This window comes from Cricetulus griseus, chromosome 3 (assembly GCF_003668045.3).
Source record: "Cricetulus griseus strain 17A/GY chromosome 3, alternate assembly CriGri-PICRH-1.0, whole genome shotgun sequence".
NCBI classification, from domain to species: domain Eukaryota; kingdom Metazoa; phylum Chordata; class Mammalia; order Rodentia; family Cricetidae; genus Cricetulus; species Cricetulus griseus.
This window is the reverse complement of record NC_048596.1, coordinates 206,964,722-206,989,259: the sequence shown is the minus strand read 5'-3', so window position 1 is coordinate 206,989,259 and position 24,538 is coordinate 206,964,722. Positions and strand designations below refer to the sequence as shown.

General features: G+C 37.6%; 1 protein-coding gene across 7 annotated transcripts in view; it reads left to right on the top strand.

Annotated features, from left to right (window-relative positions):
* Positions 1 to 24,538, top strand: part of Wac (WW domain containing adaptor with coiled-coil) — a 62,126-nt gene that overhangs the window by 22,021 nt on the left and 15,567 nt on the right. For 5 of the 7 annotated variants that reach the window (XM_027405486.2, XM_027405487.2, XM_027405483.2 and 2 more), the window contains exons 4-7: positions 13,330 to 13,436; positions 17,921 to 18,036; positions 18,836 to 18,948; positions 24,190 to 24,498. In XM_027405486.2, coding sequence (XP_027261287.1) covers positions 13,330 to 13,436; positions 17,921 to 18,036; positions 18,836 to 18,948; positions 24,190 to 24,498 — 645 coding nt within the window. The remainder of the gene's footprint in view (positions 1 to 13,329; positions 13,437 to 17,920; positions 18,037 to 18,835; positions 18,949 to 24,189; positions 24,499 to 24,538) is intronic. The other 2 variants (XM_027405489.2, XM_027405488.2) reach the window with 1 other exon arrangement.

The window sequence follows — 24,538 nt, the reverse complement described above, 5'->3', positions numbered from 1 at the left end:
CAGTGGCACATCTTCACAAAGTGTGATCAAATACCCTGCAACAATAGTTGTCATCAGTCAAGCCCAAGTCCTTGTATCTATAGTGGTGAAAGACCCCCGAAGAGGTACTTTCGTAGAAGGAGACCTGTACCCAGGAATCAGCGAGACCACGAACTTGGATGCAAACTGCAAGAGGCTTTATTAGAGACGCAGGTACCCGGGGCGACTTAGCTTCTGTGTGGCTAAGCGCGCCGAGCCAAGGGAAAGGGGTCCTTATATAGGGAAAAAGGCGCAAGCTAGAAGCAGGGATTCTATTGGATAATTCTAATGAGGCATTGTACAGAGCTATTCCCATTGGTCAATGTAAATGAGGCGCTATACAGGGTTATTCAAATGAGGCGAAGTATAGAGTTATTCAAATGAGGTGAAACACAGAGTCTTTCAAATGAGGCGAAATACAGAATCATTTCTATTGGATGGTTCAAATGAGACACAGAGCTATTCCAGATCAGCATATTCTCAAGGTCTGGTGTGTGGTACAACAGATTCAATTCCCTCTGCGTCCGATAGCTGACCTTGGGACGGAGGGTGGGGGTGTGGGGGCGGGGCCCCGGGCCGGCCTAACTGGTGCTCTCGCCCTCTGGCCAACGCACCAGGTGCTCGCCCTTGGGCCGGCCCACCTGGTGCTCGTTGCTCGGCCCCAGCCCCAGGCGCGGTGTCAGGCGGGGCGGGCCGGGGGCGCGAGCCCTGCCAGGGTGTAGGCTTGGGAGGCCCCGCCAGCTCCGCGGCCCCGTGTCCTTGGCCTTGGAGGCGGCTCCCCGCTCGCAGCTCCTGGACAAGCAGCACCGCAGCACCGCTGCTCTCCCAGCTCAAGTTCCCCTTTCAGGCGCCGCCCGCGCTGCACTTTCCAGCCCCTGGCCGAACCCTGGCCCTGCCCTGCTCAGTCCCCACCGCGCTGCCCTCGGTCAACTGCTCCTCCCGCCTGCTCCAGAGAGAACACCCAGCACCGGCACAGGCGGGGAAGACAGAAGGGCAGGGGGCATGCAGAAGCATTCCGAGCGGGTCTTTCAGTGGCAGATTCTTCAGTGGCCCTGCGGCCTGATTTACCCACTGCTTTTCTGTCCTTTCCACACCCAGGTCTCTTCCCCCAGTTCACTCACAACATTTTCCTAGTGCCAAGCAAGTACTACTACAGATCATGGTGGAGCCTGATGTTCTCAGAAGTGTACTTTGGTGTTATCCTGGGGCTGCAGGATTCAGTCCTAGAGCACTGTGTCCTGTTTCATTTTCTGCATTCCCTTTGATAACCATCCTTTTCTAACTCTGTTACATGGGACCTATGCTATCTTTTCTGACAGGAATTACATATAATTTACTGATAAACCTTTAGGCCATAACTTAATGTGTTTCCAATGCCAACAATATGACAATGTAGTAGCAGTACTATAAAATTAGTAACATACAGTGTTACCATTAGCTGTATAAAAGATAAAATTTCTTTTTAAGCAGCCCAAATTAAAAAAAAAAAAAAAAACTAAAGGAATGGCTTCAAAATGGTCCAGAGTTCAGTAAAAATGTTCTTTTGGCCTATTTTTCACCTTTCTTCCCCGTCTGTGCTCTTACCTTACCAGGAAGAGTGGGAAATAGAATGAGGGAGAAATAAGGTTATATGAGACACTTTCAGTACTTCAAAATGAGAAAATGCCTTATGGTGCATGGTTTGATAGAAGTTTAATGATTACCTTATTTTTGAAAGAATTATTTGAAACAGGTATGAAGAATAACTCTTGGAATATGAACCTTAGCATGTATTCTGCATTCAGAGTGTTGGAAGAAACAGAAACTGAGGTGGTTTTTGTTTGTTTTGTCTTACATTGGAGTGTTTAGCAACCAAATGGATCTATTCTTTAGATAGATTTGTAGGTAAGTCTGGAATTGAAGGCAGAGCTTTGGGGTAGATTTATTAACTTATAGATAGAACTTAAAGGAATCCACTTAATTCTAGAAAGTGAATGAATCCTAGAGGCTTGAAGGATTTTTGTAAAGGCCAGATGGTAAATTTTGGTTTTGTCCTCATTGGGTCCTTCAAATAACATGCTGTAAAATATGATTGAGTCAAATGAATCTGGGTTATGTTATGTCTGACTTGGATGTACAAATGGATCAAAGAGTCCTATCAGGGGCTGGAGAGATGGCTCAGAGGTTAAGAGTACTGACAGCTCTTCTAGTGGTCCTGAGTTCAATTCCCAGCAACCACATGGTGGCTCAACAACCATCTGTAATGAGAACTGGTGCCCTCTTCTGGCCTGAAGGCATGCATGCAGGCAGAACACTATGCATAATAAATAAATCTTAAAAAAAAATAAAACAAACAGAAAAAAACCAAAGAGTCCTACCATGTACTGATACTCTGGGAAAAGTTGAACCATTGCTAGTAGTTGAGGAACTTAATTTTGCTGTTACTGCCAAAGCAACTGTAGACAGGAAAGGTGTAACCAGATTTAAATAGGAATTTGCCAATACCTGTTGTACATAAAGAAGTGAGGACTGGGGGTTTTTCATAAGATGTAAAGTCAAGGTGTGAGGAAGACAGTTAGCACAGGAGATTGAGGAGTTATTGCAGAACAGAAAGAGTGTCTCCTGGAGGCTCAGTGAGGAAAACATCTAAAAATTGTGGGTGGGTCAGGCCATATCATTGGGTGAAAATTGTAGGAACTTGGAGACCTGAAGGACATGGGCCACAGTGAGAATAGGAGTAGTCTTAGGCTCGTTTGAAACATCTCTCTCTGTCTCTCTCTGTGTGCAGAGAAACTCATCAAGTTTCTATTAAGGTATAAAGAAAAAGCATACTTTAATGATGTCCAGCAATTCTTAGTTGTGTGTAAACTGGTAACTTTGGCATGTTGGCCCTGTTTGAAGATGCTATATGTTTCAATCCAAAGTCTGTTTGGATTTAGACATAAGGAAGGCACAGAAATTAAAACTTTTTCCATGTATTTTCTGTGTGTGGATGTGTAGTCATTTGCATGCCATATAGTGATTAAAACACAACTTGTTGGAAGTGATTCTCCTTCCATCATGTTTGTTTAAGGAATCAAAGGAATCAAAACCATCAGGCCCTTTACCTTCCAGTCATCTCAATGGCCCCAGGTTTTTATTTATAGGGAGATGTTGTCTAAGCCTGTATTCCCAACACCTAGGTGGTTGAGGCAGGAGAAGTGTCCTAGTCTATTCATGCTTCTTGTAGGCTGTGACAAAACATCATGACCAAAAGTAGCCCTGGGAGGAAAGGGCTTACATTCAGGTTCTCAGTCAGTCCATCATGCAGGCAAGTCAGTCAGGAATTCAAGGCAGAAGCCTAGAGGCAAGAAGTGAATTAGAGACCATGGAGGACTGCTGTTTACTGGCTTGTTCTTCTGGCTTCCTCAGTTTGCTTTCCTCTCTCCTTTCTTTTATTCTTTTTTTTTTTTTTAACTGAAAATAGGTTTTCTCATACAGCATATTTTGATTATGATTTTACCTCCCCCAGATTGTCCCAGGTTCTTCCCCCATCCAAAATCTAAACCCTTCCTTTCTCTCATTAGCAAACAAGCATCTAAAAATTCTGTTCACTTTCTTATACACCACAGCATCACCTGCCTGGGGATGGGGACACACTATAATTGAAGTTCCCAAATAACTCTAGCTTGTGTCATCTTGACGAGGACAAGGACTATGATTTGAGAGCCAGCTGTGTTAGTATTATTCTTTTCAACTAATTTGTCTTCCCTAGGACTTTGGAAGATTTGCTTATAAAAAGCTTCTAGTATTTTTGTTTTTGAAGTTTGGCTTATAGCCAAGCTGGATGATTTTGTTCAGAGGTATAAAACAAGGAAGGCTTGGATTTGTGTGGTAGGGCCTTTTACAGACATACACGTTGCACTTTAATTCCAAAAGCAAATATCAAGATGACATCTTAAGAACGATACCCAGGGTTGTCCTCTGCCCCCTCAGAACATTGCAACCCTGTACAAATGTGTACCTTTATAAATACACATGCACAATAAAAAGGAAAAAAATGAAGGTTATGAATAGTGAAAAACGAAAATGTCTTGGAGTTCATTAATATGACTGAGTTTTGTATCTAGATGGCAAGATGAATTTGGGAATCTAAATGGGCTGATTCATGTATCAGAATAAGATTCAGAAGAGCCATCTAAGAGCGTTGGTAGGAATGCTTCAGTCTAAACTGGTGGAGCAGAAGTAGTTAGAAGCATTGCCTATAGGGTGCAAAAAGTCTCCTATCATTAAGGGAATGAAAGAAAAGCACACGACTTATTTTGTTAATGTAAACATGTGTGCTTAATGTTCTGCTGTTTTTAGGTAGTTACATTGGTGTTTGGTTTTGTGGAAACCAAAGGACAGGTGTAGGGGACATGCTTTTTCCTTCTAACATGGGTCCTGTGGCCCGAACTAGACTTCGTTGCAGTTGCCTTTACTGGCTGAGAAGTTCTTGGCTTTTTTTTTTTTTTTAATACATTTATTTATTGGGTATGTGTATTAAGGAGGAAATGTTAGGGTGATTTGCATTTTGTTGTCTGTCCTTTAAGCATTAAGCATATGAAGATTTGCCTGCCATCCTAGGATAACTTTCATTCAGCATAACTTTCATTCAGTTTCACAGTACACAACCATGTAGATTGCTAATATTTTATCTATTAGCAGTTTAGCCACTGTGATACTTCTGTATAGGTGTCTTGTTGATCATGTGTAGATACATACAAAATATCCTCAATGTTAATGAGTCAAGCTGTTTTATAATTATAATGACCCAATAATTTTCCTGTTTTTGACCTCTAATCACATTGTTATTATGCAAACACTTAAATGTTTTTCAAGGCAAGGAGTTTATTACTGGTGTTAATTAAAAGCAGCAATGTTTGTTTCTAGTGTGGAGTAACAAAGTGGACCACATTTGCTTCTTACTTTGCTCATAAAATCTGAGCATTTCTTCCTGGATAATACACATTTTAATGTTTGGTTGTTACATACTGTAGAACAATTACAGTACATGTACATATATTAATGGCAATTTTTTATTTTTAACCATTAAGGTTCTTGAGTCACATATTGTTGCTGCTGTATGATTTTTTGATAACAGTAAAACATAGGAAGTAGTGATAATACAGTTTCTGATATTTATAGCCAAGTGTATACCTAGACGATCATTGTGAAAACAGAATCCAGAACTAAGAATAAAATACAACTCTGGATTTTAGTCTGCGTTTGAGGATACTCTGTGGTAGTATATTCTGTAGTTACAGCAGACATATGCTTCACAAACCTGGCTATCAGAATGAGCTAAGCAGTTCAGCAGAGACTCAGAAAGCCTCAGATTATCAAGAGCCATGAATTGTCACACATTGTGTTTTGGAAATTAGACAAAGCTGTATATATAAATGAGATATGTCTTTTACTCTGTTGAATTCTCACAGGAGGTTCAACATATAAGTGTCCAAAGATTAAATGATTATTACATGAGACCAGTGTTTGTGTTAGGTGTGTTTCCTCTTTTGCATGTGGAGGTGTGCAGGGTCAGACAGGTGTGACTAATAATATAACAATAAAAATGTATAATAGGTATATTATGAAGTATATTGATATGTGCTCTATAATGTCAGTCATTTGGCATGGAAGAAAGCAGTAGTCATCAAAACAAGCAATTGGTAACTGTAGAGGACGTGTTGATCCCACTTACTAAGCTGGTAACTTTTAGCTAGTTGCCACATTCCAGTTCCAGTTGAGCTGGCACTTCTGTAGATTTCTTACTTTGAATTTTCTTATTCTTTGTTCTGTAATTTCATTTGGCCAAATTACAGTTGCTTCAATTTTGAATTCTTGTTTCCTTAGTGCTATAGCTCATGTGATACACTAGCTTAAAAAAATAATTGTTAAAAAAAATAATTGTATGAGGCTAGCCAGGTAGCTCAGTAGGTTCTTCAAGGTGTTTGCTCTCAACTCTGACCACATGAATTTTGGTCTTTGGAACCACAGGGAGAAGAGATTTGATTCTTGCAAAGTTGTCTTCTGACTAGTACACTTGAGCCGTGCACTTGCACTCAGACACAACACCTGTACATATGCACACATAAATGCAGTGTTTGTTTGTTTTTTTATTTTTTGTGTATTTATTTGAGGCAGGGTTTCTCTATGTAGCTTTGGAGCCTATCCTGGCACTCGCTCTGGAGACCAGGCTGGCCTCGAACTCACAGAGTTCGTGCTGGGATTAAAGGCGTGCGCCACCAACGCCTGGCTAGCAGTATTTTTTTTTTTTTTTAATTCTATAACATTTATCTTTTTACTCTTAGCACAAGACCTAGTGGTTAATCTTCTGGCATTAAACTATAATCATGGCCTTCCTCTGCATAGGTGCTCTTAAAATATTTTATAGTAAAATTCAGCAGGTTCATTGGGGCTATGAGGATGGGTGTCATTGTTGAATTTCATTTTAATATTTGATGGCCCCTTGCATTCTCAGATCATATGCTTATTTCATAGGAGTTCATTTTTTAAAAAATTATTCTTTATATGCATGTCCTGCTTGTGCACACATTATATTTATAATCTCCAGTTGCTATACAGATTGGCTTCATCTTTCATTATCTGACATTTTAAAATACTTAACTGTTTTTCCTTTTAAGACAAGGCTCCAGATGACCTGGAGCTTACTAGGTAGATCAAACTGGCCTTGAACACACAGAAGTCCTTGCCTGCCTCTTCTGCTTTCCTGAGTGTTAGGATTAAGCATTTTTGTCCTTTTGTCTGTATATATGCTTTGTGATTTCTTGATCATATCTTTCTTAGGAGTGGCATTGCTTTCAGTGGTATTCATTCATTCATTCACTCATTCATTCCCTCTGTCTTTTCCCCATCAATTAACTAAATCTTTGTGACATTTTCATGCATGTATTCAATGATTTTTGACTATATTCACCTCCCACTACTGTGGATCTGTCCACCATATGTCCCCTTCACACTTGATCACACACACACACACACACACACACACACACACACACACACACACACACACACACACCACACACCACACACCACACACACACACACACACTCTTGTGTGTGTGACTCTCAAAGTCCAGTTAGTGCTGCCTGCTGAAGTATTGGTTGAACTTGTTGGCTTAATCTTTTGTAGGTATCCATTCCTGTAGGAAGTTTGCAGCCACTGTGGTGTTCTGTTCCAAGGACAGCATACACAGCACTCCTCCCTATCATCTTCCTCTTGTACTCTTGCCTTCCCGTGTTCTGTGATGTTCCCTGAGTCTGGGGTGTTTGGTATAGATGGTCCCATTTGGGGCAGAGCACTCTACAGTCACTAGTTCCCATCACTTAGACCAGGTTTGTTTCTGTATTATCCAATGCTCACTGTAGAGAGGTGTTTCTTGGACAAGGTTGAGAAGTTTACTAACATTGTAGGTAGATACATGAACACTTGGAGGGAGGTTTCTCTGTGTAGTTTTGGAGCCTATCCTGCCTGGCACTTGCTCTGGAGACCAGGCTGGCCTCGAACTCCTAGAAATCCGCCTGCCTCTGCCTCCCTCATGCTGGGATTAAAGGCGTGTGCCACCAACGCCTGGCTTGAAGGGAGTTTTACAACATCCATTTTGCTGAGCACCTTTTTAGTAGTCTTGTCTTTTTGGAGCTCTGACCTTCCAAGCTGGACTTTTGACCTGGTTTACAGTACCAACTGAGTTCTTCCTATGGAAGGAGGCAGGCCCCAGTTGAATCTAGAAGTGGTTGCTTTTCCACAACCTCTTCAGTGCCTGACAAGCAATGACAATTTTTATTTTTCGCTGTCGAATCCAGAATAGGATCATACCCTACCACTGACCTACACTTACCACTTAACTTTGATTATTTCTAGTGTACTGTTTGATGGTGTCGCTAAATTTGTGGAGGGGAAAAGCTTTATTTCTTTGAAAAGTGTTTTCTTGACTAGTTGATGTTTTGTGTTCCTTTGGTCTCTACATTGTTGGTAAGATTATGTGTATTTCCTGTTGTCTTGAACATTTAAATATATTTGCATATAGTATTAATTTGTTTTTTTGGTTCTTGTTAAAGTTTGTTTTTATAATTGTTTATAATTTTGTATGACAAATTTATTGGAGGAGAGTTCCAGGTAGAGAGATTGTTTTCTCTGAAGTTTTTGGTGTTGATGAATTATCGATATTATTGAGGTTTTCTTCTGATTCAGGAAGTTCTTTCCTTATTAGACTTAAGTAAAATCTTAGACAGTTCTTCAACTATGCTTTTAGGTATGCATATCTTGGGTCTGTCATTCAACAGCCATGTGCTTTTTTGTATATCTTCAACGTTTTAAAATAAATATTTATTTAATATGTATGGATGTTTTGTCTTTATGTATGTTTGTGTACCACATGCATGCCTGGTACCAAAGGAAGCCAGAAAAGGGTGTTGGAATCCTTGGGCCTGGATTTGCAGATGGTTGTGAGCTGCCATATGGGTACTAGAAATCAAATCCAGGTTCTCTGAAGAGCAGCAAATGTTCTTAACTTCTGAGCCAGCTTTCCAGGCCTGCTTTCCCTCGATTTTCGAATTGGGCTTTTTTATTTTTTTTTAAGCCAAGATGTAAAATTTCTTGTTCAGATCAGAGTCGTTTACAGAAACTATTCATTATTGTAACAGTGTGGTCATCCATCCTTCTTACCCAAATTAGATACTCAAGTACCTTCTATAAAAACCGTATAGTGTTTGTATATGGTCTACATTCGTCTTCCAAATGCTCCAGGCCATCTTCTGTATTACCTATAATTTCTACTACAGTTCAAATGCTATGCAATTAAAATATTTTTATCATACATTGTTTAATTAGATATAGTTAAATGATATGAGAAATTACAGTATGTTTTGCATTCTTTGATAGTTTGATTCTAGTGTAAATATTATGATGTTAAGCTCAATTTATGACCTGTTTCAAGTGCTCAGTAACTTTCTGGTTGCAACCATTAAAATTATCATTGATCAAAGGTGATCACTGACTATCAAGCGCAGACCCTAGTTAATTTACCTTCTAATTCATTCGGTCTCATTTAAGAGACATTGTTTGGTTCAGTGTCAGTTTTGCATCTTAGCTGGTAAGTAGTTTGTAAATTGCAGTATAACCCAAAGTTAGCATAGCTTGGTTCATGCATCGAAACTTTCTTTCAAAGCAGGGAGGACCAGAATAGCAGAAGTATAGGTAAACATTTAAATAGCAGAACACAAAGGCTGTCAATCTACTGTTGGAGAGTCAAGAAGTTTAGCCCAAAAGCAGTACAGATTCATGTTATAACTCTATTTTATACCTGTAGGGATAAATATGGCAGAGGGCAGAACCTAGTATTTAATAAATTACAAACAGAAAACCCATCCCCAGTATTGTGTCGTTCCCCCCCCTTTTTAAAGATTTTATTTATTATATATACAACATTCTGCTTCCATGTATATCTGCACACCAGAAGAGGGCACCAGATCTCATAATGTGAGCCACCATGTGGTTGCTGGGAATTGAACTCAGGACCTCTGGAAGAGCAGTCAGTGCTCTTAACCTCTGAGCCATCTCTCCAGCCCTGGATTCTTATTAGTAATGTGCCAACAGCATAGAGAGGACAGTAGACCATATAAGTAGCTTGGTTTGTATTTGCTAAATTGGATGAAACATGGTTGAGGTTATCTCAACACATACATGTTACCTGTTACTTTTCACTTTAAAGATCACTGAGTTTCTGGGTGTAACTGAGTTGAATTGTGATAGTTCCTGCTCTTTGGTCATCTTATTCTCTCAAACACTCATTCTTTCTGTTTGCCTTGCAAGTAAGAAAAGATTTTTTTCCTTCTTACTGAAAATATGTAAGTTATCATAGGGTTGATACAGAAGTAAATATAAGATTAAAACAAATTAGATTTCACAAAATTGTGCCTGGTAATGGTTTTGGGCAAGACTCAGCTTTAACCATCAGTGCTACCATTACCCTGATCTTGGGAAGTTTGCTTTTCTCCCTGTTGTTCCACTTAAGTTTACAAAGGACAATATGCAGAACGTAAAGCTCAAATAAAATGCTCCCTCCAAATGCTTTGCTAAATTAATGGTTTTTATTTGTTATCTTTGTAAAGCTTATCCTTAATCTAGTGGGTGTTGATGCTTAGGGTGTTTGATGTGGAAGGTCTGTAGTACTTTACCTAAAAGGTAACTGATAATCTTCTGTCATGAAGTACTTTTAAGTTTTTAAGGAAAGAACCTAATCAGTTAATGGAATGTGTGCCAGTATTTGATGTTTATTGATAATCACGACAACAAGTAGATTTCTGGGTCTTAACTTTAGAGAGATCAGTGGACCTTACCACAAAATATGTCCATAGAGTAAATCATTGTCTTTAGTAAACCTCTTAATTGACACCCCCCCCCCCCGTAGATTTAAACATAGCTTTTTGTTTAAGAAAATTAGCAAATGAATGTCAGAGTAGAGCATCCAATCCAACCTTCATTAGTATAGTATTATGTTCATTTCAGACAGAAATTATATGAAAATCCATGGAAGCAGCAACTTGATGAATAGTGTGTCGAGACATTGTAATGGAATGAACTAATTGTTATGATTTATCTGCAAGATGGAAATTTTAGCATATATCTAAATCTTTTAATTTGGTGTAATAATTGGTGTTGATAACTAATAATAACCTTAGGGCAGTGGTTCTCACCCTGTGTATCTCAACCCCTTTGTAGATTTAGGTCGAAGGCATGGCCTAAGACCATCAGAAAACACATCTTAGTATTTACATTAAGATTCATAATAGTAAATTTATAGTTATGAAGTAGAAACGAAAATAATTTTATGGTTGGGGTCACCATACTTCGAGGAATTGTGTTTAAAGGTCTCACCACTAGGAAGGTTGAAAACCACTGTCTTAGACCCCTTGATATCATCTCATTGTCATTGGTTTGTTTTGAAGCCTCAGGATCTGATTTTTAGTTCTTATCATGATGTTGATTTCCTAGAGTTCAGTGTGGAGGATTCAGGGCTGTGCTTCCAAGTGTCTTCTATCTGGTAGCCTGTGGAAAATACCTTTCATTGTTTCAGCATCAGATTTTGATAGCACTTCTGGAATGCTATCTCTGATTTGAGATTGGTTTTAAAATTAGCTTGGAGTAGTTTTTACCCATACCTTACTGCCTAGCACATAGAAAATTTAGACTCTCAGTAGAATACTGATGTTCAACACAAGCTGTATTTTGTGCATGAAGCTTAGATATGGCGACCAATGAGCTGTTGAGACAAGCTGGCATGAAACTTGGAGATCTGCCTGCTTCTGTCCAGATTTGGGTTTAATTTTGATTGGTTTCTGATTTTTATTGTGTTGTTGGATATACTTACTGCCTGCTATATCTAGAAAAATGGTTTAATGCCATATAAGATAGTAAGTGTAATAATAAGTAGATGCAAAATCAGGCTTCTCCACTGTCAGACTTTTGAGTAGGTTTCTTTTATTGATTTGCCCACATTGATGTTAGGTTAACTTTGTTAACCACACTGATGGTTAATCCTCTTTTATCTTTTGTGACATCATTAGTTTTTTTGAGTCTGTTCATGGCTTCTAAAAGATCCATCATTTTGGCTCTAGCTGTTGCTAGTTACTGTTTGTTAGTGCCCAGTGTATGTGTATTGATTACCAGGCCAAGAAAATCTACTTTTGACATCTAATGGAGGATTGGCAGTGTTCATTCATACACTTTCTCCCGTCTTTTTAGTTTCGGATAGATCAGCTGACAATTTCTGTTTGGATTTATTGAATCTCACAGTTCATCTTTTTTATCCATTTAGTTTTTCCTGTTCTTACCCTTCCTGGTCTTTTGGTTTTTCGAGACAGGGTTTCTCTGTGTAGCTTTGGAGCCTATCCTGGCACTCACTCTGGAGACCAGGCTGGCCTCGAACTCACAGAGATCTGCTTGCTTCTGCCTCCTGAGTGCTGGGATTAAAGGCATGCGCCACCAACGCCAGCTGGCCCTTCCTGTTCTTTACTAAGATTGTAACTTGGTAATTCATGGCCCACAGGATCATTGTCCTAATCTATCTCAAACAAAGCACTTGTAGTCTTTTTCCATTATAGTTAGCATCCCTACTGTCTCTAGTTTTCCTTTAAAATGCCAGGTATGACATGAAAGTGGTGACTGTCACCTTAAATCCCAGCACTGGGGAGACAGAAACAGGACAGACATGGCTCTTTTCATGTCTCTTTTCTTTTCGGCTTTTGAGGATGGGTTTCTCTGTAGCTTTGGAGCCTGTCCTGGAACTAGATCTTGTAGACCAGGCTGTTCTTAATTTACAGAGATCTGCCTGCCTCCCGAGTGCTGGGACTAAAGGCATGTGCCACCCTTGCCTGGCCTCTTTTTATGTCATTTATTGATGAGTTTTGCATGTTTCGATTTGTGTGCTTTGGCTTTTATTTTCCTGGTGCTAGGAATTTAGACCTGTCTTTTGCCTTGCTGTGAGTGACAAGTACTGTGTACTGAGTTACATTCCCAGCCATCTCTATTGGCTTTTCCTAAAACAATAGAGGAACACCAAGGAGAAACTCTTTTCCTTGGTGATCTTTGGGATGTGTATTGGTAAGACACAGGTAGAATTGGCTCTGTCAGGCTTTTTGGTCTATCCTTTCCCTCCCTCCCTCCCTCCCTCCCTCCCTCCTCCCCCTCCTTCCTTCCTTCCTTCCTTCCTTCCTTCCTTCCTTCCTTCCTTCCTTCCAACTTGAATAGGTTCTCCTTTGGATTTAAAACTATTAAAGAGCAAGTTTAGGGGTTACTATTTAAAAATATGAAGATGATTTCCAAAATACTGAAAACAGCAAGTTTTCTGTGGTCTCTTGTCCTTAATCATTTGAATTTTTACACTCCTTTCAATTTTCTTGACAGTGTGGCTCTGTCTTTGTTTTTGTTTGGTTTGGTTTTAGAAAATGTCTCCATAATAGTTGTGGCTGTCTTGAAACTCACTATGTAGATAAGAATGACCTCAAACTCAGAGATCCTACTGTTTCTGCCTATAGCATGCCCCCTCATGCAGTCTTATTTTTAAGCCATGTCTATTTATAGTAGGATCAAACATTTTCTGTAATATAAAATGGATGAGTTGAGTTCATTGTTAATAGCATATACCTATAATTTCAACATTGATGTTGGGCTGTATGATTGATTCAATGCTAGTATTGACTAAACAAAGATTATATGTTTTTCTGATATTCATAGGATTGTATGGCCTAAAAAATAGGTTACAACTGTATTCTTTGTTTTTTCCCTTTAAGGGACCAGTTACTCTCCACAAGAAAATTCACACAACCACAGTGCTCTTCATAGTTCAAATTCACATTCTTCTAATCCAAGCAATAATCCAAGCAAAACTTCAGATGCAGTAAGTATTAAAATGATGTTTAGTTGGTTGAAAGACTGTTGAAAATGGTACATTGTAAATAGACGTTGTCTTTTAATATTTAAAGTATTTCAATTGGAATTGAGCTTAATGTGTATTTGGATGTATTCATATAGCAAAAAAAATTGCCTTTGTTTTATACGAATTATAAATAACTTCAACTTTTCTAAACGTAAAGTTTGTTTCCTTTTAGTGATACATAAATTGCTTGTTCTCTGCTCTGAAGTTGGTACTTCACCAGACAGTGAGGACAATATCCTGGTCCTAGAAGGCATAAAACAGACAACAGTAACAACAACAACAAAAATGCCATCATAAAATACTTTGGCAAGCTTCGATTCATGAAATATATTTCAGTGTGGGTCCAAATGAAATTTCTCATATATTGATTTAGCAAAGAATACTTTAATCAGATGTATGCTAAGTTTTGTCATATAGGTAAGACAGCATAGCTCATTTTCATAGAACTTGATGGTGTGTGGTGGTGAAAGAAATGATAACAATTCGGAGTGTTAAAGATGTTTTGGGGGGGGTCCTTAAGATGACACCCCATCTCTCGCAACAAGTTGAAACTAACTTAGCCAGTTGCATATATTCTTTAGTCTTAAGAGGTACAACAACGGGCTGGAGAGATGGCTCAGAAGTTAAAAGCACTGACTGTTCTTCCATGGGGGTCCTGAGTTCAATTCCCAGCAACCACATGGTGGCTCAGAACCATTTGTAATGAGATCTGGTGCCCTCTTCTGACCTGCAGGCATAAATGCATACGGAACACTGCATGCACAAATAAATAAATAAATAAATAAATAAATAAATAAATCTTTAAAAAAAGAGGCACAACACTCAAAAAGAAAGAGATATATGGAAATTGATGGACATGGTGGCACATGCCACTAATCTCAGAATTTGGGAGGCTGAGGTAGGAGACAAAACTGGGGGAATTAGCAAGAACTTGTCTTTAAAAAGAAAAAAAAGCATAACAAGGATTTTTGATAATTCTGGGGAAAAGGAAATGTCCACAGACTAAAAGTCAGACCTGAATTATAAAGTAGTGTCTGTGAATAAAGAAAGTGAATTTCATAGAAAAGCAGTGGACAACCAATGAAAGATGTAATGTAAAGCTACTATAGATTTGCAATTTTAAAAGTTATCCCAAGTAGGACTTAAAAAAACACGAGAGGGTAAAAAGTAAAGCATTTGGAGAGATGGCTCAGAGCTAAGAGCACTTGTTACTCTCCCAGATTACCCAGGTTCAGGTCCTAGCAGCACCACTTTGATAGCTCACAAGCAACTGTAAGTCTAGTTCAGTGAATATGACACTGCCTTTTGCCTTGGTGAGCATCTGCTCTGCACATATTGTACATATATAAATGCATACAAAACACATACAATATGAATCTTAAGATATTCTTTGGGAGTTTCAAATAAGTCAATACATTTAACATTATATATTTTGAGTGATTAACATGTTTTAGTTGGCATTGAAAAGCAGATCTTAGCATTGTGTTTTCTATTGGCAAGTAGGGTGGGACTGTACATTCTGTAGGAAATTGACATCAAGGATGATGCTTAGTTGAGTATCATAAATTTATAAAATGCAGAGTAGTTTAAGATACTTTATTGGGTCTAGTAAGGAAAGAAATCATGGTAGCTGTTTTATCACCAAGATTCCAGTACATGAATGAGTATGTAGACTTTAAAACAATTGGGCTGGAATGATGGTTCAGTCATTAAAGACCAGACTTAAAACCAAAAAAGACAGAAAAAAATTACTCCTCCATAGAAACAACACTGTGCTAGAGGGCTGGAGAGTAGACTCAGGAAGTAAAGGCACTTTTCTGTGCAAACCTGAAGGCCTGAGTGCATTCCCTGGGAAGGGAAAAAGGAAAGGTGATAACACAACTGCTCCACACTACACTCTGACTTCTCTTTGTTGTGGCTTTCTTACCTCACCCCATCACATGAAAGCTTGTGTGTATGTGCACACATAAGTGTAGTAAAAGCAAAATTAGAACATTATAATTGAATCCTGCACCCTTCTAAGTATCCTACCCTAATTTTGAATAGCTGGAAAGTGCTTTAAACTCAAACTTGACTTTATATTCATGCAACGAGCCCTGTTGTTATCAGCTAAGGAACCTTTGATATTTTGGAGCTTACTTGAGTATATCATAATGGAGACATGGTATAACTCTGTAGTTCCACCTGGTCTACAATTGATTATGTAGACCAGGCTGGGGTAGAACTCAGAGATCCACCTGACTTTGCTTACTTCTGAGTGCTGGGATTAAAGATATGTATCACCATGCCTAGCTCTGCAGCCAATTTGCCTGGAGACATTCTCTTTAATATACTAATTTTAATTTTACTAAAAAAATTTTTATTGAAGGATTATTAGGACTTAATAGGGAAGGCCATCTTTATTAATGAGCTATTTAATTTAGTATTAATACAATTCTGTAGTCTTAGCAATGTTGGTAGTATGAACAGTTGAAAAAGTGGAGATAACTTTTTGAAGAAGAAACAGGCACATTCATGTAAGAGATTTAAAAGGTTTGAATTTAAGGATAGGTCTTGATAGAAGTCCCTTTAATGGGAGTGTTTAGTTTGGGTTTGACTATGTAATCTGGGCAGGCCTGGATCTTGCTGTATACACCAGGCTGGCTGCAAAGCCTTAGAGATCTGCCTGCCTATTAAAGGTCCCGTTTTTAAAGTCATGCATTCTCATACACCTTCTTAGACAATTTATGTAAACTTGTTGTTTACTATATTGAAAATGAAAATAGTTTAAAACTTCATTTAAAATGCCAAACAACCCCGTCATTTGTTAATATGTTTAACATTTTAATAAAAACCTTTCTAAAGAATATCTTAGATGTCTCCTATGTTTTATTTTTTTTGTTTTTGTTTGTGTGGGGTCTTGTGATCACAGGTCCTGCTTGACTTCTGAGTAAATGCCCCTTTGATTATGATAGATTATGGAGGAAGAAGGAAACTCATTTTAGTAATCTTAGGAAGTAGTTTGAGTCATGTGGAAGAAGCTCAGGTTTCCTCAAGTATTTGTGATAGTACTTGAGAACTGATTGAGTCTGTGGCTACATGTTAAGCTTAATTTAGAAAATGTGAAATGCATGTTAATTTTAGATATTCTTTATGTAAAGTCAGGGATGTTAGCTCCTACCATTACACATTAATATTTTTAAATCACACCATTGCTTGAAGGATCTTTATACTTCTTGGGTTGAGATGATGTTCATTGGTTTGCGATTGGGAAAGTAATTTGCAACTTACTTTTTACATAAAATATTCCACTTGTACAAGCTGAGATTTGATACTAGTGTTGTAGATCCTTATACTTCAAGACTGTGAATGTTGCATGGTAGGAAGACATGGTTTTATGGAATAGCCCGTTGGGGATTACATATTTTGTGAACTTTCAGTTTTTTTTTTTTTTCCTGAGATTGCCTAAATGTAAATTGATACGATAAAATGAACACTGTTGTTTATCATATCTGTGTGTCCTCCACCCCCATGCACCTTCCCCAGCAAGACTTCTGGTAAAAGAAGTGCTGAGCCTATATATTCTAATACAGAAGGTTGTTTCCCTTGAGACAGTGGGCAGTTTGAAGAGCACTCGTGGTTTAGACGATGGTGTTTGTCTATTCTGCTCCAGGGTCTATTTATTATTAGCCTGGATCTTAGTCTGTTCTCTGGCCAGTCCCTAGACCATATATTCTTGGCTAATGTTAACCTCCGAACTAATATTTAAAGGCAAACAGCTAAAACAAAAATACTAGACAGTTTTCCTGTATCTTGATGAAACAAGTACTTACTTTTACCTGCCTTTTTTATCTTAAGACACCAGTTCCATGCAACTACTTTCAAGGTTTTTCTAGTTTCATTGTGATTTTACATGGACAAATGTCTGCACGGGATCAACTGAGAATTTTGAAAGAGCATTAGCTACAGAACTATACTGCTACCTTGTGTTGTCCATTAGACAATATTCTACTTAGTACTTAGCCTATGCCATGGATTTTAAAGGCAAACCAAATTCTCAGCTTTCTGTTTGTCTTAAAAAACTTTTTGGTTTCTTTTTCACTAAGTAACAGCAAATGCTAGTCGGCTGTCATCTTAACACTGTATGTGATTGATTGCCTTTTTCCTTCTGAGCTTAGAAGTGAGGATTTCATGCCTTCATGTCAGTTGAGAACAGTATCACCCCTCCACATGACACTGGTTTTACTAGTTAAAATGCTACCTAAGTTGAACTTCTACAAAGCTTTCTAAATTTAAGATATTAAAATGATACTACAGTCTTTCTAAATATTCTCACTCCTAAAGGTTTTAATAGACTCAATGTTCTAAAATACATACATGTATGTTTGCTATAAAAATCATTGAAATTTTATTTCATGTCAAATGATTAAATGACATTTTGTAATTTTTAAAATGTGTTTTTTAAGCCTTATGATTCTGCAGATGACTGGTCTGAGCATATTAGCTCTTCTGGAAAAAAATACTACTACAATTGTCGCACAGAAGTTTCACAGTGGGAAAAACCAAAAGAATGGCTTGAAAGGTATTTGCTTTTAATCTAGTAATACTCCCTACTTAATTCATTAATTGACACATCCTATGGCATTAAACAGTATCTTTAGGTTCTGTATAGTGAAACCATTTATTTATTTATTTTTATTCAGTTTTAGTCATGGTCCCGTTTTTGTGTTTTCCCTTCATGTAAAATAATTTCTTGGGCATAGAGGCAGTCATCTATGGAGGCCTGTGAACAGTCAGTATATTTGAGAAAATACTTAGTATTCAGTCATTTGATGTTGTAATAGAGGTGTTTGTTTATTTTATTTATTTACTTAGTTTGAGACAAAGTTTCATACTCAGGCTGGTCTAGATCTACCACACCCTCCTTCTGCCCTTTTTGTTTTTTCGCTTCCAAGATGGTTTCTCTGTTGTATTGGCTGTCCTGGAACTAGCTCTGTAGACCGGACTGGCCTCAAACTCGCAGACCTTCCAAGTGCTGGGATTATAGGCATGTGCCAATACTGCCCCTTTATTTTTTTAGTAGAAGTCTTTATGTGATAACTTTTTTTATAATACTAATTTTTTTAACCATTTATAGAACTATTGTTGGGAGTTTAGGCTGTGAAGTTAGTATGAATAGCTGGTAGTTTCACTGTGAGAGACATTCTTTCTTAGTTGTCTGTTGTATCTATCTTTGAGACCAGTTTCAGTACCAAACCTTGTTCCCTCTTTTTAGTCCATGTACTGTTTTGTTGAGCATTTGGTAAGAAAAGTTATTACAGAAACTTAAGTACTTTGTGCTATTTTTATTCATAAAGTGATGTCTGATCTTTTCCTTCTAGAGAACAGAGACAAAAAGAAGCAAATAAATTGGCAGTTAATAGTTTCCCAAAAGATAGGGATTACAGAAGAGAGGTGATGCAAGCAACAGCCACTAGTGGGTTCACCAGTGGGAGTAAGTGTTTTTTTGTTGTCTAACAGTATTTTTTTATTTATTACTATTGGTTGTTTTAATTTACCAATTTATAAATTCCATCTGCATGTGTAAATGGACATGAAAATATATGTGATTTCTTTTATCGCTTCTTGATTATTTCCTGGAAAGGGAAATGGGTTCAGGGTGGAATGGTGGAATATGTGGTTCTCATTACTCATGTTGTCTATAATACAGAATTGATAAAGAGCAAGATTTCACTTTTTAAAATACTAATAATTTGAGTTCTTGGGCTAGAGAGATGGCTCAGAGGTTCCAGAGGTTCTGAATTCAAACTCAGCAGAACCTGCAGCAACCACATGGTGGTTCACAGCCATCTATAATGAGGTCTGGTGCCCTCTTCTGGAGTGCAGACTTATGCAGGCAAAACACTGCACACACAATAAATAAATAAATAAATGAAGTCTTTTAAAAATAATTGCGCTCTAGCCATAAACATTGATACCAGTGCACTACTGGTGTTTTGTTACCATTGAGAAGCTATCATTATGTTAGATGGACACAAATTTGGATTTTGTTTGACATTTCAGTGATATGAAAGCATATTTGAACAACTTGTTTGTCATTGTCACCATGTTAGAAAATCACATCAGATAGTCACATTTTATTAGAAAACAAATTTCATGAGGGAGGTTTTGCCAGACTCTACTGGGCTCACATATGTAGGCTATACTCTGGCTTTAATGTTCTAGTGTGTTCTCAGTGTATCTCTGATTTACAATAATGTTGCTGGGATCTAACCCCATTATCTGTGCTTAGAAGTTAGTCCCACTGTGTTTAGAGATTTGTATAAGCTGTGGACTGTAGCTTCACAGGAACATTAACATTCTGTACAGAAACTGTTCTTCAATCTTGTTTAAGGTACCATGATCTGTAAGACAAACTGTGGTCATACGTTTTCTTGAGATTCATCTACTGATGTGTACTGCTGATTCTCAAGGAGTACTGATTCTTTGATGGGAAGTATTACTTAGGGTGAACTTTTAGTATAGCTGTATTAAATGTTCAAAATATAAGTAAAATTATACTTAGGGACTAATTTAAAGTACTAAGTTAGAGAACTATAATACATTTCATTTTAAGCCATAAAATGTGGGGTTTGGGGGGGGGGGTTCGAGACAGGGTTTTTCTGTGTAGTTTGGGAGCCTATCCTGGCACTCACTATGGAGAGCAGGCTGGTCTCGAACTCACAGAGATCCGACTGCCTCTGCCTCCCGAGTGCTGGAATTAAAGGCGTGCGCCACGCCTGGCTAAAATGTGGGTTTTAATCTTGTGTTGTCCTTTGTCTTTAGTAACTAGTAGACTTTGATCAAACTAAAAAGGAGCTAAGGTTTTTCTTGAAATTAAATAGCATATAGTTTGTTGTCTCTCATGCAATTGATGGATGGGGAGGAGGAACATGGAGAAGTGACACATGTGGGCTAGAAAAGAACTGTTAGAATCAAAACATAAGGGAAATCTATTGTATTTGTGAACTATGTAGGTCCTAGACAAGTACTACTGCATTGGGCCAGCTGACTGTAACTAGGTTTAGGCTAGTAGTTCTCAAAGAGGGAAGACTATATCTACTGGCTTACAGGAATATTGGGTGGTTTTTATCTGCCCTTAAGTGAATTCTTAATAGGTCTATAGCTGAATTCGTGGTTGTATAGATATATATTTTTTTAAGTGGGAAGTTTTATTGGTGGGTGGGAAAGGAAAGGTAGAAAGGGGAGAGAGAAGAAAGAGACCTATTTTGTTTTCTTTTAATGTTTAGTCGTTTTCCAGGGCTAGGGTTTATAAAGGTAAACTGGCATTGACCACATGGTAACTTATTGCTACTTGACAAAGTTGCAGCATTGCAGACCACACATATCCAGCACCTTTATACTTTATTTTTAATGATTCTCAATGCCTTTTCCTTTGGGAAATTTTGTGTGGATTTTGATAGAGGCTAAAAATGTGTACAATGGTAGCCGCTCTAAAATAATTCTTTGGGAAAAAAATTCCCACAACCATGGAACCAGGAATTCCATTGTGCCCTCCTCCAAGAACAGAAATTTACTAGACACACCTGATCCTAAGAATAAAATGCCTGCAGTTTAGATCCATAACATGAGGCAAGAGTTCGGTTAGTAAAAGGAGAGAAATCAGAATGGTATGTTATAATGAGAAAAGAGAGTAAGATACTACTAGGACCTTTCCATTTGGGAGCATATGAGGGAACAGGCCCACCCATATAGTAAGACTTTTAACTGTAATATAGTGTCTCCTCCCTGGAAGTCCTTATCCCAAGGTTAGGCATTTGGATAAGGTTCTCCATTGCCTTGTGGGCTTGAGGAAAGTTATCTCTGCAAGAGGAACTTGTGGCTCTTGAGTTAACATATGACTGGTGCCTATTGTCAAGGTCAAGGCTAACTTCTCCAACCCCTGATCTCAAGTCACACCCCAGCTCACATGCCCCTTGTCTCCTTTCCTGTTTAATCCTATGTGCAGTTATAGACTGTAAAAAGTGTCGTTTGTTTTCAATTAAATGAGCTGGCAGCCAACCTGATTCACCTTCAGATCATGGCCTTCAGATCATGTGCATCTCCTCTTCATGTGCCCCACCCACTCCACATATCCTCTTTGATTCCTGAACACCTCCATCCCCCCAAGAGGTCTCCAGCAATAAATGCTAAGATCTAATTTTGAAACAGTGACAGAAATATTTTTTGTGATTTTTTTATGTTATTTGATTTGTGATTTCAAAGTAAGGCATGTTATTATTTTAAAAGTTAGGTGGTCTCTTATGGGTGTGTACTTGTTTAATCACTATACTAGGCAGGCAAACACAGGTGGATCTGTATAAAAATTTAGAATGTTAAACTTTTAATCTCTTGACCCAGGAACTTTTTGAGATAAATAAATTGTGTTTATTTATATGTATAGAAATCAGACATGTTTTTATTTAGAACCAAAAATGACATGTTAGCCCACTTTTGTTCATTAGTATTTCAGGGATCTGCTTCTGTGTTAGTTTTATTCTGCATCTGCTAAATTATTGCTTGTACCATTCTGCTTCAGTATACTATTATTATTGTAAGCCTTCTGAATACTGAGTGGTTTTCGGCCATTTCACACTCAAATGATTTGTATGTGCCCCTTTAGTTTAAGTAAATTCCTTTATGTGCAAATAATGAGTCAATAGGTCTGGCTGGGGTCATGATCTGTATTATTTTTTATTTTTAAAGTTCTAAGTAATGGTTGAGAAAGAACTTTAGCTATGTTGGGTTTTACTTTTCCTGTTTAATTTTTCCACTAAATTATATAAGGTGCTATTGTAATAAAGTCAGTATTCCATTTAATTATTTGACATTGTCAAATATTGTTCTGTGTTTATTGGCATTGGATAGAATAATGCTTAGAATGTGTTCCTTTCAAGAAATTAAAGGAGTGGGAAGATAATTAGATGCAGAGAGATGGGAGTTTTTACCACAGTCTGATAAAATCTGATACTCCTAAGTGTATGGATACAATTTTTCTTTTGTTATTAACTGCTCCTGGATTATTTCTTTCTGTACTTAATATTATGATTCTTATAAATTTAGAGAAACCTCAATTGGAATTTCTTATATCACTAGTGACATTTTGGATCTGACAATTTGTTGCTGGACAGACTGCCCTGTATTATAAATTATTATCATACCTGCTAGATTAGCTAGTCACACACTTCCCACCATGGCATTCAGAAAAGTCTGGGGAGCTGTGGTGCAAATAGAGGTACTTGGGTAAATGCCTTCTGCCTGGTGATGGTAGGAAGCAGTTGCTGCTTTATTTTCCCCAGCTCCTCTACTCTGCAGTCATTTTGAATTCAGAGGTATTTGAAGTATCATTTTAAGTTTTCATCTGAACCTTTTTGCCTTTACCTGTGTTGCTTTTAGCTATATAGAACTAAAGGTTTTTTTAATATAAAGAGATATAAAAGTTATAGGTAATTAAAGTGGTAGGGCTAGGCATGCTGATGTACTTGTTTTTGAGGATTTATTATAGTTGTATCTTTTTTAATGAAGAAACTAGACTAAAATTCAAATAGTTTTATGTTTGTACAAGTTTGTAATTTACATGGTTTTTACACCATCATAAGCCAGTTTGTTTCTGTTATTGGTTCATTGTATAACATACTGAATCTATATATGTATTAGATAACTGGAGAGTTTCTTTTGAAACAATTTAGGACTTTGGTGGCAAACCAGGGTCTTGAGTGCACTATGCTAGTTGTATAGTGGCAACTTTAAAATTGACTTAGAACTTGAGAGTCTGTTCTTGATCTTAAGAGTTAGAAGAACTGTGGTTTAGGAAAAAACATACTCAACAGTGAGCATCCTTTATACAACTGTCGAGATAACGTCACTTCCTTTTATTCTTAGGGTATTTCTTGTTTTGGGTCTTTCTTTAGGACATTACAGTTTGTTTTTTTTTTTTTTTAAACAAATGATCTTTGTCCACATGAGTTAAAAATGTCCTCCTTTTTTATTTGTAAATGCACAATACCAGAATTTAAATTGTTGGCAGAGTTTGAATCATTTCCTGTGCTTCTGATGTAATTGCTGGTGATAAGCACATTTTTCTAATTATGCTTACATGTGCTGGACTTCTCTTTTAAGAATAGCATGTGAATGTGAAATATTATTTTACCCTCATTAGTGTTATGTATGGGATGAACAGTTGAGTATATTAAACCATCTTATATCATTGAAAGCCCTAGACTAAAACACTTTAGAGCCCACATTAGCTAGCAGCTTTAGTATTCAAAAAACTGAAATTAATGAAGCCAGTGTTCTTTTGTAATTGAACCACTGGGCAATTCTGTTAATTATTTGAATCTGTGATCCAAATTTTTAAAGAAATAGACATTTGCCTTTTTACTTTTGGAAGCATTTTTTTGAGTAAAATGTTATAACTATTTTTAGAATTTTTTAAAATACAATTTAATTTCAAAGAATACATTAAACAAGTTGAGTATAGATGATTATTTATAGTTGTTAAAACTCTTGCTGTATTGATAATTAATATCATTGTTAAAACTGCAGACACTAACTGGGCTTGCAGTTTTATGAAAAGGAACATAATTACAGTTATGTTGCTCAACTAGCTGATGTTCATGACACAGGATTCTAACAGCATCTGTTTTTCTTCCCCTTCTGTCATTCCAACATCTCTTTTGCGAACTGTGAACTACAGTGGAAGACAAGCATTCCAGCGATGCCAGTAGTTTGCTCCCACAGAATATTTTGTCTCAAACAAGCAGACACAATGACAAAGACTACAGACTGCCAAGAGCAGAGACTCACAGTAGCTCTACGCCAGTACAGCACCCCATCAAACCAGTGGTTCATCCAACCGCTACCCCAAGCACTGTTCCTTCCAGTCCATTTACGCTTCAATCTGATCACCAGCCAAAGAAATCATTTGATGCTAATGGAGCATCTACTTTATCAAAACTGCCTACACCCACAGCTTCTGTCCCTGCACAGAAAACAGAGAGAAAAGGTATGCTGTTACTACTAGAACTGTAGGTTGTAAAATATTT